The following is a 17,797-nucleotide window of genomic DNA, read 5'->3' as shown; positions in this document are numbered from 1 at the left end:
CGTACAAGTCAAGGTATAAAAGTTCCTTTTGAAAATAAAGTTACGGGCCTCGCTCACTGAAGCTTGGTCACCCCATGTCATTTTTTCTCTCTCCCTTTCTATTTCAGGCTGATCCCTTGGAGTGCAGAGTCTCTCTGAGTTCACTTTCCTGCCCAGGCTTCTAAGACCCTCTCAAGAAGGTGCTCTGCACCTTCTTCCCATCAAGAGGGTGCCTGTGGCCTATGTGAACAGAACAAGTCCTGTGCTGGGGCTTTATTGGTTTTCTCTTTCTCTCCTCTATTTTCTTATCTGCAACATTCTTTCTTTTTCTCTTTCTAAATCTCTCTCACCAACGCTGTTTCCCCTGAGGGTACCCCTGGATCCTGCTGGGGCTGGACCACAACAGCAAAACAATAGTGTTAATTATCCTTTAAGCAATGCAGCCATGGCCTCTTTTTCAGTAACAAAGGGATTAAACTCTGATCCTTTGGGTAAGCTCAAAGTGGGAGCCTACCACAGAGCAGTTTAAAGAATCTTAAAAGCCTTTTGGGTTTCTGGGGACCAAACCAGCTTGTCAGTTTGGACCTGCTGAGTCTCAGTTGTAAGTTAATATAACGGCCAGGCAAGTTCTGCATAACCCAGAATCCAAATGGGGCAGTTGCCTGATTCCTAAAAATCCTCTCTTGTCTTAGTGTCATAGGTAGGGGATGACTTAATATAGGTTTAACTCTAAAAACTATCAATCAAATCAATGACTGAAAAATATTTCTCCTTCAGAAACTTTAGACAATAAAATATAAGGATTAGACACTTATTATTTGTATATCTTGAAGAAGTCAAGTATGAAACAGTGTACAAGGCTGTATATTGTCACCCTGCTTATTTAACTTATACGCAGAGTGCATCATGAGAAATGCTGGGCTGGAGGAAGCACAAGCTGGAATCAAGATCGCTGAGAGAAATATCAATAACCTCAGGTGCAGATGACACCATCTTTATGGCAGAAAGTGAAGAGGAACTAAAGAGCCTCTTGATGAAGTGAAAGAAGAGAGTTAAAAAGTTGGCTTAAAGCTCAACATTCAGAAAACTAAGATCATGGCATCCTGTCCCATCACTTCATGGCAAATAGAAGGGGAAACAGTGAAAACAGTGGCTGACTTTATTTTTCTGGGCTCCAAAATCACTGCAGATGGTGATTGCAGCCATGAAATTAAAAAATGCTTACTCCTTGGAAGCAGAGTTATGACCAACTCAGACAGCATATTAAAAACCAGAGACATTACTTTGCCAACAAAGGGCTGTCTAGTCAAGGCTCTGGTTTTTCCAGTGGTCAGGTATGGATGTGAGAGTTAGACTATAAAGAAAGCTGAGCCCCAAAGAATTGATGCCTTTGAACTGTAGTGTGGGAGAAGACTCTTGAGAGTCCCTTGGACTACAAGGATATCCAACCAGTCCATCCTAAAGGAGATCAGTCCTGAGTGTTCACTGGAAGGACTGATGCTAAAGCTGAAACTCCAATCCTTTGGCCACCTGGTGTGAAGAGCTGACTCATTTGAAAAGACCCTGATGCTGGGAAAGATTGAGGGCAGAAGGAGAAGGGGATGACAGAGGATGAGATGGTTGGATGGCATCACGATTTCTATGGACATGGATTTGGGTGGACTCTGCGGGTTGGTGAAGGACAGGGAGGCCTGGCGTGCTGCAGTTCATGGTGTCGCAAAGAGTCGGACATGACTGAGCGACTGAATTGAGCTGAACTGAACAAGTCTCCATTTATCATTTGAGTTTATTTACATCTAAAATAGGAGTGTTGTATGGACTGTTACAGGGAATTAATAGTCCTTGTTCCTGTACATTTTTAATGATTGGCTTTAACCTTCCTTAACTTTGGGCATTGGTGGGCACTATTTTTGATGTGGAAATGGGTGAGAGTCTTTGAGCTTGATAAAGACAGGAATAGCATTTTGCGCTCAACACACAGTTTTTCCATCAGCCCACACTTTGAGATTTACATTTTGTTTAACTAATGGGAGAGAAAGAGAAAGCTCCATATGCACGAAAACAGAGGCCTGGACGTTGTTCAGTATATTCCTCCCCAGAAGGGGTGAGGGAGACTTCATCACAATCAGAAACTTGTGAGAAAACAGCACAGAGTCTCAGTTACAGCTTAAAGAATGACTGAAATAATAGCATATGACTTGTCCTGACAGTCCCATTACAGTAGTGGACTGGGAGGAAACTGGACGAGGTCTTCAGTGCTCACAGAGAAATTTTCCTATTTCCAAAAGAAATCTACTGATTGGCCCTTCGCAGTTATTAATACCTTGAGTTCCTCAGGTGTAATTAGGAGGGGAGCTTGTGTGGGGCCCAAGACACCTTCAGTCATGATCCCTGGGGCCTACACCTCATAAAGCAGTCTCTTTTCCAGTATGTTCCTTTGCAGACTAGACATGGAGCTGAAGGCACTTAGATGCCTGAGGGCAATCCTTCTTGAGATGTCTGTCCTTTCCACAGTAATAGCAAGCCCATCCCTTTTTACCTGGGTCCGTCTGGGCATTTTTCTCAGGCAGTTTCAGAGCAGGTCTAACAGCCATTGTTGGGGCATCAGTCTTCTGCCTGGCTCTTTTTTTCGTATTTTCATCCTCATCTTCTCTGCCATAACATACTGTCTGAGCCAGCTGCAACACTTTTTCTAAAGACTGGTTTGGTCCAAACGCCTGTTTTAGTAAATTATGGCAGATATCTGGAGCTGACTGAGTGAGGAATCTATTTTTAAGGACCATTTCTCCATCTGAACTTTCAGGGTCAACATCAGTAAATGTGTAGAGAGCCTCCCATAATTATTAGGAATTTACCAGGAGTTTCCTTCCCTCCCTGTTCTATGTCAGCCAACTTAGCATATTTAAAAGTCAGTGCACACTCGCTTGAGTCCTGCGCGAATACATCCAGCAAAGAGAGTCTGTTATGGGAACTGCTTGGTTGCAAGTAGGGAGGAGGGCTATTTCGTGTTCCCACTTTCTCCTTACCTTAAGCTACTCATCTCCAAAAGTAGTAACTTCCCCCAAAACTCAAGCTCTTGAGTCAGGAGTCAGCATCTGTCCTAAGACATGTATTCATTTCAGTTCAGTCACTCAGTCATGTCCAACTCTTTGCGACCCCATGAATCAGCATATCAGGCCTCCCTGTCCATCACCGTCTCCTGGAATTCACTCAAACTCACGTCCATCGAGTCAATGATGCCATCTAGCCATCTCATCCTCTGTCGTCCCCTTTTCCTCCTGCCCCCAATCCCTCCAAGCACCAGTCTTTTCCAATGAGTCAACTCTTCCCATGAGGTGGCCAAAGTACTGGATTTTCAGCTTTAGCATCATTCTTTTTGAAGAACATCCAGGGCTGATCTCCTTTAGAATGGACTGGTTGGATCTCCTTGCATTACATCTCACCAAATAAGGTCATAAGGAAAAGTTAGTCCCAGAAAGCCTTCCATGTACCTTTTGGATCCTCTAAATATTCTACTGAGACTGAGGCAACCCCTCCTAGAAAGGTGCCCTGATTCTCAGCCTGTTCATTTGGAGCCCCAGATAGAGAGGCAAAGTAAGAGAACAGGAGGGAGCTGTAGGTTTCACATCTTAAATCTGTACCCATAGGACACAAGTCTGGAATGTCTCGCAGAGAGATAAAGAGCAAGACAGATGGCAGTTCTACTCATTTCTCTTGTTTTCTTCAGAACCGGTCTAGTTATAAAATAGTATCATAGTTAAGAGACCCTTCAAATGCCCAGAATTCCCCATCTTTCATAGGATAACATGACCATTCAATATCACAGAAGAAGATCAGGCATGTTTTCCTAACCTCTGTAGATCAAGCTGGTTTTTTGAAAAGGCAGAGGAACCAGAGATCAAATTGCCAACATCCGCTGGATCATGGAAAAAGCAAGAGAGTTCCAGAAAAACATCTATTTCTTCCTTATTGACTATAACAAATCCTTTGACTGTGTGGATCACAATAAACTGTGGAAAATTGTGAGAGATATTGGAATACCAGACCACCTAACCTGCCTCTTGAGAAATCTGTATGCAGGTCAGGAAGCAACAGTTAGAACTGGACATGGAACAACAGACTGGTTCCAAATACGAAAAGGAGTAAGTCAAGGCTGTCTATTGTCACCCTGCTTATTTAACTTATATGCAGTGTACATCATGAGAAATGCTGGACTGGAAGAAACACAAGCTGGAATCAAGATTGCTGGGAGAAATATCAATAACCTCTGATATGCAGATGACACCACCCTTATGGCAGAAAGTGAAGAGGAGCTAAAAAGCCTCTTGATGAAAGGGAAAGAGGAGAGTGAAAATGTTGGCTTAAAGCTCAACATTCAGAAAACGAAGATCATGGCATCCGGTCCCATCACTTCATGGGAAATAGATGGGGAAACAGAGGAAACAGTGTCAGACTATATTTTGGGGGGCTCCAAAATCACTGCAGATGGTGACTGCAGCCATGGAATTAAAAGACACTTACTCTTTGGAAGAAAAGTTATGACCAACCTAGATAGTATATTCAAAAGCAGAGACATTACTTTACCGACTAAGGTCCATCTAGTCAAGGCTATGGTTTTTCCTGTGGTCATGTATGGATGTGAGAGTTGGACTGTGAAGAAGGCTGAGCGCCAAAGAATTGATGCTTTTGAACTGTGGTGTTGGAGAAGACTCTTGAGAGTTCCTTGGACTGCAAGAAGATCCAACCAGTCCATTCTGAAGGAGAACAACCTTGGGATTTCTTTGTAAGGAATGATGCTAAAGCTGAAGCTCCAGTACTTTGGCCACCTCATGTGAAGAGTTGACTCATTGGAAAAGACTCTGAAGCTGAGAGGGATTGGGGGCAGGAGGAGAAGGGGACGACCGAAGATGAGATGTCTGGATGGCATCACGGACTCGATGGACGTGAGTCTGATGGAACTCCGGGAGATGGTGATGGACAGGGAGGCCTGGCGTGTTGCGATTCATGGGGTCGCAAAGAGTTGGACATGACTGAGCGACTGATCTGATCTGATCTGAGGATCAACTTCTCCCAGCATTAAAAACAAAACAAAACAAAAAAACAGTTTAAGGGAGTGGTTCTGGAACTGCTAGCTTCCATCTGTAGAGAGAAAAAAGCGCCATCCACAACCATGTTTTTTTTTTTTTTTTTTTTCCACCAGAGGCATCCTTCCCTGCTCTAGATGGGGGTGTATGCAGACTCTCCACCAAAGGTTTCCTTCCCTGGTCAGACTTTGTCAGTCCCTTACCAACGCAGGCATCTTCCTCATCCCTCTCGGTTCTACCACTGAGGCGGGGTGGAGATGCACAGGGGGTAGACCTGATAGCATCCCAGGCTGATGTAGTTCCATACCACCAAAACCTTTGTTTGACTGGCCCTTTTCTCTGATGCCATCCGGGGTGGAGCAGAGCAGTTTCCCCAGAATGTTTCCCAAGCTCGGGCTCCTAGGGGAAGCATCCGTCTTTCGCGTGCTTGTGTGCATTCCTGAGCACAGTCCTGACCGCAGTAGAAGCAGTGAGTCATAAAGGGCAGACAACAGCCAAGATAGCCCATCTGAGTGTAACCAGGCCCGTGTATGTGTAGCCAAGATGTGGTGGGGGGTTGGCCAGAGATGAGATTATATTGAGGGGAAACCCTTGGGGAGCTGGAATCAATGGCATATCAAATTTGGGACTTTCTGCAGTCACCTGATTCGTGCTTCTGTGGGCTGGCTTATAAATCATGCATTAAGATGTGAATAGACCAATGATTCGGGGAAGAAGTCCTAATATTACCATCTACTTCAAAACCCCTCCTTGCCTGTTAGGTGGCATCTCAGCCCTGGAGAAGGGCACAGGGCCCTGAGGGAGTGACAAAACTTATCTCTTTGCAGAAGGACATGGGTTTCTCTATGAAACATTTGGGGTCCGGCCACAGTTCTCCTGGCAGGTGGACCCATTTGGTGCATCCTCCACGACCCCTACCCTGTTTGCCCTGGCGGGCTTCAATGCCCATGTCATCTCCAGGATCGACTACAACCTGAAGAAGGTCATGCAGGATACCCGGGTGAGTGGTGGGCCACATCTACTCATCTACTTTCTCACCATTAGAACTGAAAAAAGCCGCTGTACCTTTAGTGATGGTGATGAGCTCCCCATGTCTGGGGATATTCAAGCTGAGTTAGAGACAGCCTGGCAGGTCCTGGCAGAGAGTCCTGCCCTGAGGAGGGTCAGATGAAGGTGCAGACAGGCAGCATCTGGAGGGCCAATTCCTCTGCCTCCTGTGGCTTGGGAGGTCAGGGGGAACCTTGAGGAGGGGGCAGCAGAGGGGGATCTTGACCCTTAACCCCTGAGAGCAGCGAGTGCAGAGAGGAGACTCAGGTGGGGCCTACGGAGGGGAACCAGCAGCCGTGTCGCCCCTGGGCCCTCACCCTGTTCCTTCCGGGTTTGTAGGAGCTGCAGTTCGTGTGGCGAGGGTCCAGATCCCTGTCCGTGCAGCAGGAAATCTTCACACATGTCCTGGACCAGTTTGGCTACTGCTCGTGAGCACCTGCCTCGGGCCAGTCCCCATCCCAGCACCCTCCCTGGACCACCTCAGCCACACCCTTCATGGCCAGCCCTGAGGGAATGCACTGAGCACGCATCTTACAGAAAGAATAACTTAGGCCTGGACACCCAGCCAAGGTCCTGCAGTAGCAGCCATGGGGCAGATGGAGTGGCTCAGGCGATTGAGTCAAAACTTCCGAGTTCTGGCACCAGCCCTCCTGTGGGCTGTCTGGTGGGGGGCCCTGGGTCCAGTCCCTCTGCCCTCTGTTCTTGGGGGACTGTGGGTGGGGGCTGAGCCCCCGTGAGCAGAGGAGGTGGGATGAAGCAGCAACTGACAGAAGAGGCAAGGGGAACTCACTAGCAGGTTCTGGGTGCCCTGTAGGATCAGGGTGAGGTGCCCAAGTGCCCACAGGGCTCACACAGGGGCATCTTCTGTCCACACAGCTCTCGTCTGCCCGCCACCACACTGTCCAGCCCCTGATGGGAGACGGAGGCCTCGATGCTCTGGCCTCCCTGAGCCCTGCCTGCCTCCCCACCCTTGTGCTGCTGCCATTTTCAGGGCAGGGCCCCCTAATGCTCCTCTCTCCCTTAGTGAGGGATTTAACTGGGATGGCGAAGCCATCTTCCCAGGTACATCCCCGAATGACATGTACCTCCAAATGCAAATCCCTGTCACCAAGGACAACATCCAAATATTTACCAGTCTCCTGGTGAGGAATGCGTTGACTCGAGCCACCTGGTTCCGGACACCACACGTCCTCTGGCCCTGGGTAAGTTGGGGTCCCTGGCCCTGGTTCCTCAACTCTGTGCAGGTGTTGCTCTCTTCGGTCTGACCCCAGGACTTGCCTCCTCCCAAGACTGTGTGTCCACCTCTAACCATTCCAGTGTCCATTCAGGCAGTGATCCCAACTCCAGCTCAGTCCTCCTTCCCTTCACCCCAAGTCCTCACCCAGTCTACCAGCTTCTCCCCCGACCCTGGATCATCCCCACAGTCTCTGCCTCCACGGCAGCCCCTCCTTTACACAGGCTCCAGCTCCTCCGCAGCTCTCCCCTCCTTTCCCATTCTCAATGTTGGGGGCAGAGGCTTCGGCCTGAATCCTGGCTCCCTACTCAGGGGCTGTGAGACTCGGACAATCTGAGCCTCACTTTCCTCTTCTGTGAAATGGGTATGATGACAGGACCTGCTCCATTGGCTGAATTTGTCTTATAATGAAAGACACCCTCATGGGACAGTGCTGGACACCCAGTCACCATTGTTGTCCCAGCCAAACTGGATGGAGCACCTGCTGTGCTCCCAGAGGAGAGAGCTTGTGAGCCCCGTGCGGCGTCAGTGTCCACCATGCGGAGAGGGGGGCCATCCTGCAGATGAAGAGATGCTACCCCTATGCAGGCTGGGCTCTTTACCCAGAAGGGCTGGACATTGTTTCTGTCCCCTGGCTGCAGGGATGTGACAGGCAGTTCTTCAATGCCTCGCTGCAATTCACCAACATGGACATTGTAATGGATTACATCAATAGTCACTCATTGGAGTTCAATTTATCAGTGGAGTATGCCACGCTCGGCGACTATTTCCTGGCTGTGCACTCTGACCAAGTCTCCTGGCAGGTCCGAGACCACCGCGACTTCCTGCCCTATTCCTTGGGTAGGAGCCTCTGGGGGTAGGGAGGGATTCGGTGCAAGGGAGATGTCACCAAAGCAGTGACATGTGGTTTCCCAGTCTCCTCGGCTCTGCCAGTGGAGCCCACAGGGCCACTGGGTCAGACAGCCCTCCCTCACCCGCCTACCTCCTGTGGACTGCCTGGGGTGGGGACAGATACAGGCGGGCTCAGTGTTGTCCACTGTTCCTTTGCCGGTTCCTTTCTTCACAAGAGAGGCTTGAGTGATGTCCAGAGGCAGCCTTGGTTTCCACTGGGGCACTGGCGGGGGTTGGTCATGCCCCCTGGGGACTTCGTCATGCCATGACCTTTGTGTCCAGGGTAAGGAGAGTGATTTCAGGGATCTCAGCTCCCAATGGCCCTGCCAGCCTGCCCCCATGGACAACCAGAGGGACCTGGTGGAAAGCATGCCTCTCCAGACCCTGATTTTCCTCAGAGGCACACAGGGGTGGCCAGCACTCCAGCCCTTCCATTCTGTGTTCTGACTTCTTGGCCCTCATCCCTCTACCTCCTCCTCTGAAGTCCTCCAGGGCCCCTTCCCACAGGCCATCCCAGGGGCCCAGGTGCTCACTGGGATTCTTTCCTCGTCACAGTGTCAGGCCTCCCCCGGCCTGCCCCCGCCCAGCCTGACCCTGTCAGTGGCCCAGGCCTTCCAGGGATCTGGTACCATTGCTGACCTGGCTGGACCAGGAACCCTGAGATCACCTGCTGGCCTAGGCTGTGTCCCTGGGGACCCAGGCAGATCCATCCTGACCTCATCTTCCTCAGCATTTCCCAAGTGGGGCTCAGGGGCCTCTAAGGGCAGGCCCTCCCACTGACTCCTGCCCTTTTTCTCCTAGACATGCATCATGCCTGGACTGGATTCTATGCCTCCCGAAGTGGGCTCAAGGGGCTGGCAAGGAGAGCCAGCAGTCTGCTGTACGCTGGGGAGTCCATGTTTACTCGCTATGTGCTGTTGGCTCCCCACCGGTTCCTGAACCCGGCCTGGGGCCTGCAGCAGCTCCAGCAGCTCCGCTGGGCGGTCTCCGAGGTAACACAGTGCCTCCCAGAGACAGGACAGGATTGGATATTCCGGGGCTGTGTGCTTCCCCCTCCCTAGGCCAGCGCACCTCCCTGTCCCTTGTTGCTATAGGTCCCTTTTATAGATGAGAACACTGAGGTCACCACTGAGGTCACAAGACCATGCATGATGAAGCTGCCCCAAGGCTAGGACCATGGCCTGCCAGGGCCCAGCTGTGGTTCAGTAAGGTTTAAAGCCAGACTGTCCCAGAGCAGTAAGGGCGAAGTGGAGCAGCATTGGTGTCCAACAGTCCTGGCTGGAGTCAAATCTCAGCTCAGCTCTATGAGCTCAGGATTCCCCTCTCTGAGCTCTAATTTCCTCCTTGAAAAATGAGAACTACATGCTCACTCAGGACATTAATAGGACAGTTGAATGTGATAATACACATATGCTGGTGGGCTCTGTGGCTGACACAAAGAAAGCTGTTCATAAATCTGCATATTATTTATTCCCCACTGTGCAGAAGGGAAAACTGAGACACAAGATCTCCTGTAACTTGTCTCCTCTCCAGTCAGAAATGGGCCTCACGGCCCATGAGATTCATAGTCACTAAAGGAAATTGCTGGCAGGACCAGTCATTGTGTGGGTGTGTGATGGGATAGACTTTAGCATCCATCAGGGTGAGTGGACACGTGGCTTCACCGCATGGGGTCATGTTTCCCTTCTGGGAAGAGGAGACCATCCATCCTACATGGTGCAGATGAGTACAAGGCCATGTGTGGGGCTTGTCTGGAACAGGTTATCAGCAATTCTGGGATGAGTGGGTCACAGAGGGAAGCTGGGCAGGCTCCTTTCCAGAAGTCTGTTTTCTGTCCAGCATCAGGGACATAGCTATGTGTTTTCCCAAGGTCAACAATACTTGGGGCAAGATCATCAGCCTCTCTGACCTCAGATTTCTCTTCTGTAAAGTGGGAGAAATCCCCAGTTCTCCAGCAGCACCTACTGAGAGGGAAGCGGAGTCAGGGCCCAGTGGGCATCAGGACAGCAGATGCTGAGCAGAGGCCAGCCTGACCCCACTCTTGTCCTGTTCCTGTGGGGGCCCAGGTCCAGCACCATGACGCCATCACCGGAACTCATGTTCCAAGAGTGGGTGACATGTTTGTGGAGCACCTGAGCACTGGGATGGAAGGGGTGCACAATCTGATGTCCTACATCATCCAGGACAGGTTTCCAGCCCACTCAGGTAAGTGAGGCCCATGGGGACAGTGTGGGCCATGGCGGGTGTCTGCCCCAGTCTGAGAAGACAGCCTGAGGGTTAGGGGACTGGCTGGAACACCTGAGCTTCAGACTCGAGGCCCGTCCAAGGGAGGCTCTCATTTCGGCATGAGCTGGGCAGGTGCCTTCACTTCATTGAGCTGTTTCCTCTCTGTGATTGAGGAAGGCCTAGTTCCTGCCTCCAACTAGAGGCAGGAATAAATGGTAATGCAGTGTGGATGTTGCCAAGCACACTGCTTGCACAATTTAGTGTAAAACCTCACACATCCTGAAAGCTGGAAGTGTTACTGTCCTCACTTCATAGCTGAGGGCACACAGGGAACAGAGATCGTGGAGCTGCCCAGGGTCACACAGGAAGGAATGGTCCCCATACTCCTGAGCTGCCCAGAGTCACACAGGGAGGATGATACCCATACCCCTGTGCTGCCCAGGGTCACACAGGGAGGATGATACCCATACTGCTGTGCTGCCCAGCTCCGCAGACAGGATGCACATGTTCTTTTGACTTTGCAGGTTTCACAGGTAGAGGATGAGTGATCACCCTGTTTGTCTGAGGGGATTCACCCCTGCAAATCCTGGGCAATCAGAGATAGGTGCCTTCCCTGCAGGAGCATGTGGCCCGCCCACCTTCCCAGGGTCCACACTCACCCTGCTCTCTCTCACTGTGCCCTCCCCACTCCGTCCCTCCCCTCACCTGCCCTGCTCTGCCCTCGGCTCTGTGTCTGTGTGCAGTCCCATCTTGCCTTCAGACACTGGAAGGGCCCCGGGGTCAGGAGTGCAGCAGACTGGAATCCTGTCCACTAGGACTGGTGGTGGGAGGGGATGATGGCCATAGAAAGGGAGGTAGAACTGGGTCCTTCCAGTGTCTGGTGAGACCAGCCATTCCCATGAGCTCACGGGGGCAGCTCCCCAAGGAAGGGGCAGGTGGAGACCCCAGAAAGGCATCCAGCCATGGGAACTGCCCAGGCAGAGACCGGGGACTGGACATTGTGTGTGCAGTGTTCAAGGATCTGGGAGTCATTGAATGTGGTCATAGATGGTCACCTGGGGTGGGGGGTAGAGCAGAAAAAGAATCCAGGTTCATACCAAAGAGGGCTCCAGTGCTGACCTTGGTGATTGACCTTGACCCTCCAAGGTCCAGAGAATTGTCTGTACATTGCCAAGCGCTCCAGCTTTGGAGCCAGGCCATAGGACATGGGTCACCTTGGACAACTAACCCTTTGCTATAGACCTCAGTCTTCTCACCGGTAACGTTGGCTGAAAAGTAGAAATGAGTGAGGAGGTCAAGGACCCTCATCTTTAGGGGCACGCTCCCCCATCCTGCCTAGGAATCAGAGCCCAGCTTGTACAGATGAGGAAGGAGTTGGGTATCAGACCCCATGTGTCTGTCTGTCCTTCCCCCTGGCCTCTGCAGAGCTGGTCTCACCTACCTTAGATTCTCTTGTTCTGAGGGGCACCAGGGGTGAAGGTTGGGTCGGGTAGGGCAGTAGAGCCTGTTCTCTGTGTGCAGGCCCAGAGCCTGGGGGTCACTTTGCGGTGGTCTACAACCCACTGGCCTGGACGGTCACCACTATCATCACCCTGACTGTGGACTTCCTCAAAGTCAGCATCACAGACGAGTCAGGGCGCCCTGTCCTGGCACAGGTAAGGGGGACATCCCGTCTATGGTGCAGGCCCTGTTGCTTCCCCTGCTCTGCACTGGGCCCCCGAAGTGGGCATCTAAAGGGAAGAGGTGACACGCTGCCTGACTGTGAGGGGTGTCCTATGGGTGAGTCGCCATCAGGGTCAGCGGATCCACCCAGCGGACTGACCCTGCCCTTTGCGTACCTGAGTTGACCAGAATCCGCCTGTAATGCAGAGCCACAAGAAACATGGGTTCAGTACCTGGTCAGGAATATCCACTGCATGAGCGCATGGTAACCCACTCCAGTACTCTTGACTGGAGAATCCCATGGGCAGAAAGCCTGGCGGGCTACAGTCGATGGGGTCACCAAGAGTCAGACAACACTGAGGTGACTTGGTGTATATGTATATAACCCTGTGTCAATTTCTACTTCTCATGGGGAAGCCAGCAATAGTCTTCACTGTGCATCTTTATGGAGGTGCTGTCATAGGGGCAGGCCCCAGCTATGACACCCACATCCTGTGTGGTCCCTCCTCATCTCCTTCCCAGACCTGGAGCTAGACTTGACTATAGAGGTGACCCTCCTGTTACCAAGCCAGCCCTTCCTTGGGGAGATGGTTCGAGTAATGCCATCAGTCAGCCATTCAGCAAACATTCCTGAAGCCTGTGCTGGGCTTGGCCCAGGTGAATGCTCATCCCTGGACTCGGGAGCCATCCTGGGATTCAAGGAGCAGACGCAGAAATGGACAGTTAAGGTGTGGGGTAATGACCAGGCAGCCAGGGCAGCGATCCTTAGCTGAGAGAGAGAGGGGGAAGATTCCTCTATGTCAAGGTCAGGGGAGGGAAGGGTGTTGGGTGGAGTAGACCCGACATGGAACATCTCCCTTCCCCACCCAGAGGCACCACCCACCAAGCCCAAATGCTCTTTCTTAAATACTACTGAACACCTAGTATGTGTCAGGAGTTACTTTAGGCATTGGATAAACTTTAATAAACAAATAGACAAAAGTCTCTGCACTCAGGGGCTCCTATTCCAGTTGGGGATCCAGGCAAGAAAAAAATCAGAAAGGATAGGAGTGACAGATGACAACTGTGGTGGAGGAAAACATCAGGACAGGTTAGGGCTGTGGGGTGGGGATGGGTGTCTGCTTTAGTTCAGAGAAAGGCCGGGCTGGAGGCTGTGAGGAGCCGCATGGGCTTGCCCGTAGTGCCCCAGACCTTCCCACAAGACCTGGAAGTGACACTTGCTTCCTAGAGACTGAAGAACCTCCTGCCTGGACCCAGTGCCCTCATGCAAATCCCTTCCCTGAGTCAGATGACACAGAGGTAGAGAAAGACCTGCAGGCTGACCTGGAAACCTCCCTCCTTGGAAAAATCAGAGGGCTAGGAGACAAGGGAGCCCCTCTAAAGAGGTCGAGGGAGCAGTGTGAGCAGTCTCAGAGGCAGGAACAGAGGGGAGTGTGGGAGGAGGGCAGGTGGTTTGCAGCCCCAGGAGAGGAGGAAGAGGGGAGAGGAGATTAGACCCGGTTGAGCAGGGAGGGTGCAGGAGGGGAGCCAGCTCAGCCCCGTGTTGGGTGACCAGCTGTCTCCATGCTGAGCAAGCACTCCATCTGCCAGGTGTGTAAGCCCAGGGTTTCCAAGGGAACGGAGGCACCTTCCATCCTGACAGCCATCGTTCATCCTGTCCTTCGGGTCTTTCAGGTCCAGCCCTCGAAGGAGATGCCCTCTGCCTATGACCTGTATGTGCTGACCACAATCCCAGGACTCAGTTACCGGCACTACAGCATCCGCCCCAGCAGGAGTTCCCAGGAGAAAACTGGGGAGCCTGAGCCCTTTGTGGCCAAAACCATGCAGTTTGGAGGCCGACTCAGGAGAAGTGCCCGGCAAGTGGGCGGGAGCCTGGTGCCTGTGAATAATGACTGCTACATCGTCTTCCTGGACCTGGACACCAACCTGATGCACAGCGTCTGGGAGAGGTGAGGTGCAGTCGTTGCTGTCTCTGAGGCCAGGGTGTGATGGTACTGAAGCTGCCTGTAGTGCATTGAGCTCTATTTCTAAGTGTGTGAGTCTAGGCCAGGACCCAGAAGCAGCCAGGACCTACAGGATCCAGCAGAGGTGGTCAGGGGGAGGGTGTGGGGAGCAGCAGAAATGGAGTGCAGCCCCAGAACGTTCTGAGTCTCCCTGTTCAGGCTGGGAAAGGTGCAGTCAGCGCTGTGGACTTAGGCTCCATCATGGCTCAAGCCCCACGCATCTTTCACCTCCAACAAGCCCTCGTGACTCGAACCTCCTTTCTGTCTCTCCAGACTGGCCTACATTGACATATCATGCAATGAGATTATTCCATATGTGGTACTTGGCAGGCTGCCTTCTTTCAATTCTCGTCATGTTTCCAACTTTCCGGCACGTTGAAGGGTGAATGAGACCCCTCATTCTTCTTGCAGACTCAATAATATTCTGTTGTACAGACAGACCACTTTCATCCTGTTGAAGGGTCTCTTCATCCCTGGCTCGTGGCTGGCGTCTCCATGGAGGCTCTGTGAGCCTGGTTCCAGCATGAGGATACATGTTTTCTGTCATGATGACACTGCTTTCTCTTTCCTCTGTGTGCAGGCAGAGTAACCGAAAGGTATACATGACCCAGCAGTTCATGGAGTATCATGTGAAGAGTGATGTCTGGAAAGGCTCTGTTTCAGACAATTATGTGTTTACACCCAGCGGTGCAGCGGAGCCAGCGTGGGAGGCTGTGAGGATGGAGATCGTGGAGGGGCCGCTGGTGACTGAGATCCGGCAGTACTTCTACAGGTGAGGGCGGACCCCTGGTTGTGCTCAGCACATGGAGGTGCTCACAGGCAGGGGAATGAGGAAATGAGGGCCCGTCATGCTTCAGACACCCAGCTCCTGGACCTGGGCTTGGCACACGGTCCTTCCTCCATGGAAGTTCGATGACGTCATGAGCTGCTCCAGTCTCTGCCGTCCTGCTCTGCTTGCCTGAGCTGTGTCACCTTGGTGGTACCTAAGTCCAGAGGTGGGACAGGAGCCCATGGTGGCAGTGACCTAGACACGAGAGCAGTTCTTGTGTTTTCATGAGCAGGACAGACAGAGCCCCCAGGCCTGGTCGGGTAACCAGAGTCTTCAGAGGACAGGGTCCCTCCTGTTCTATTGCCCAAGCAGGCTACCCGGCCTGCTGGCTGCAGGAAGGATGGAGGGAGGGTGATGGAATGAGATGAAGGAAAGAATAAGGGAGGTACATCAGAAGGCACCCTGCGCTTGACCTACCTGTCCTGCTTCTCCTCCAGGAAGGTGAACGACAGTGAGCCCACATTCGCCATCTATTCCCGGTTGGCCCGCAGTCCCCAGGGCTCTGACGGGGAGCTGCTCTGCCATCGCATAGAGCAGGAGTACCGGGTGGGCCCCTTGGAGCTGAACCGCGAGGCCATCCTGAGGACAAGCACCAAGCTGAACACGGGGCGGGTCCTCTACTCAGACAACAACGGCTACCAGATGCAGCGCAGGCCCTACAGGGACTACAAGAGCAACACCATTGCTCGGGTACGTCCTGAGCTGTCCTGGAGTTGGCTGCTGTAGACCCAATCTTGATGGCCAATTTCCAGAAAGCAGGAGAGTCCCCTTAGGGCCAGATCATCTCTGGAGCCCCACTGCCCTGAGTCTGCCCCTAGGGCCTGTGGTCAGGAGTGTTCAGACCAAGTCTCAGAGCTCTGGGGCCACCGCGGATGAGCTGTCTCCCTGAGGTCTGTGTGCACCGCGGGTCCTCCTCAGTCAGATGGATGACCAGCTGGGGGTTGCTTGAGGGTTAAGCACGTGGTGCCTGTCTAGGCCTGAACCGGGTGTGCCCCTCCTTGGCTACTCAGAGGTGAGCCACAGCCTGTCCTCCAGGGAGAGCTGAGCAGGGGCTCGATTCCAAAATCATTCAGTTCCCAGACCTCGCCCTCCAGAAGCATGACCTTGGGTGAGTCCCTGGCTGTCCCTGGACCTCGGTGCTCTCCTGGGAAGACAGCGACCTCCCCCAGAGCTGTGCTGAGGTCTGGGATGATCCAGGGGCAGCGCCGTGCTGGGCACCTCCTGAGCCTTCCTCTAGTTAGTTGTCTCTCCTTCCAGAGGGACCTGGAGAAGGGGTGTAGCTCCTCCCTGCTCTGTCTTCCGTGAGCTTCTGTCCGTTCATCTCTACAGCTGTTCTTCACACACTGTGCCCTGGGCTCCAGAGGGTCCAGGGCTATCTGCCCCGGACATCTTCCTTCAAAACAGGGAAGGACAGAGCTGTGTGAGTGCTTTCCAGCCCAGACACCAGCGCCTTTCTATTTGGGAACCCCTGGCTGGGGGCCATCTCTGGCTGGAGTGGCACAAATGCCTCACTGTCTCCCTGCACCAGGGGGACGTTTTGGGCACATTTTACAGAGGGGGAAATTGAGGCTTGGGCAGGCTGGCTGTCCCAGGGCATAAGGTCAGGAAGCAGTGGAGCTGGATTTGAATATAAGTGTGTCCATCTCACAAGTCAGAGCCCCTCCCATCACTACTGTGCCACCCTGGGCTGCTGCTGTCCCCATGCAGGAGGCCGCCTGGGGCCAGAGGGAGACCCTGGACCTGCTGGCTGACCTGGCCCACTGCTCCCACCACAAGCCTGCCAATGTTTCTGTCCACAGAATTACTACCCCATGGTGCAATCGGCCTTCATCCAGAGCAGACGCAGCAGGCTGGTGCTGCTGTCTGAGCAGGCACACGGCGTCTCCAGCCAAGGGAACGGGCAGGTGGAGGTAGGAGGAGGCCCCTCTGGTCACTCTTGGGGACCCCAGGGCCCAGGCAGGCCCGGTCAGACAGTTGTCCCCTGCAGGTCATGCTCCACCGGCGGGTGGTGAACAACGATCCGGGAAACATGGTTGTTGACCTCACACTGAACGACACCTCGGTCGTCCAGCCAGTGCTCTGGCTCCTACTGGGATCCAGGGCCCTCACCAGTGGCCTGCGCCAGAGGAGTCGGCTGGCGTTGCAGCACCGGCCCGTTGTGATGCTCAGAGAGATCAACGGTGAGGTGGGGGGGTCCTTTCAGTTCACCTGCCTTCGCTGCCCCCAGGGGAGCCCACCTTTCCAGGATGGGGCTGAGCTCGTATTGATAGCTAAGGGTGAATGATGTTGATTTGTGGTCTCTGAAGATGAAGATTTAGCTTTGGGATCAGGGCCCAGGCTTGATCACTCAGACCTTTTGTGTGGCAATAGTTATATTACACTGTAAAATGACAGAGAAAGCCTCTGACATGGACATCAGAAGGGGGAGGGGGAGAACCCCACTTGGTAGTCATATCAAGCCCTTATAAACTTTTACCAGACCCACTCCTACAAGTGACATCTTAAATGAACAAGGTTAGAACCAACAAGAGACAGGTCTTACCAGACTGACTGCCACAAGTAAGTCGTAAGATAAGATTAGTTGGAAGGTACTTCTTAAGAAGGAGAAACATGTCCTGGAGCACGATACTTTTTTATTATCTAATCATTAGTACAGATTGAGCAAGATGAGTTTTGTAGTGTAATCATTAGCTCTGGGCTTAAAGAAAGTTAGTCTTAAAGATTGCTGTCATAACACCTCAGAGTTTAAGTAAAAACATCTTTTGAGTCTAAGACAAAGAAATGTAGAAGAAAAAATGTTTGTCCATTTCTTCTCCTCAAGGACCCTGGACTGCTTATCAAT

The 17,797-nt window shown here is 52.3% G+C and overlaps 1 protein-coding gene across 2 annotated transcripts in view; it reads left to right on the top strand.

The window, feature by feature from the left end:
- The window catches only part of LOC138442206 (epididymis-specific alpha-mannosidase-like), a 45,773-nt gene that overhangs the window by 21,729 nt on the left and 6,247 nt on the right, over positions 1 to 17,797 (top strand). For both annotated transcript variants that reach the window (XM_069593267.1, XM_069593268.1), the window contains 12 exons: positions 5,891 to 6,063; positions 6,450 to 6,538; positions 7,135 to 7,312; positions 7,986 to 8,184; positions 9,037 to 9,227; positions 10,302 to 10,440; positions 11,983 to 12,116; positions 13,798 to 14,072; positions 14,707 to 14,898; positions 15,393 to 15,645; positions 16,755 to 16,865; positions 16,943 to 17,135. In XM_069593267.1, the coding sequence (XP_069449368.1) occupies positions 5,891 to 6,063; positions 6,450 to 6,538; positions 7,135 to 7,312; positions 7,986 to 8,184; positions 9,037 to 9,227; positions 10,302 to 10,440; positions 11,983 to 12,116; positions 13,798 to 14,072; positions 14,707 to 14,898; positions 15,393 to 15,645; positions 16,755 to 16,865; positions 16,943 to 17,135 (2,127 nt within the window). The remainder of the gene's footprint in view (positions 1 to 5,890; positions 6,064 to 6,449; positions 6,539 to 7,134; positions 7,313 to 7,985; positions 8,185 to 9,036; positions 9,228 to 10,301; positions 10,441 to 11,982; positions 12,117 to 13,797; positions 14,073 to 14,706; positions 14,899 to 15,392; positions 15,646 to 16,754; positions 16,866 to 16,942; positions 17,136 to 17,797) is intronic.

This window comes from Ovis canadensis, chromosome 6, assembly GCF_042477335.2.
Source record: "Ovis canadensis isolate MfBH-ARS-UI-01 breed Bighorn chromosome 6, ARS-UI_OviCan_v2, whole genome shotgun sequence".
In the NCBI taxonomy this organism is placed as follows: Eukaryota; Metazoa; Chordata; class Mammalia; order Artiodactyla; family Bovidae; genus Ovis; species Ovis canadensis.
This window is presented reverse-complemented; position numbering and strand designations above follow the sequence as displayed.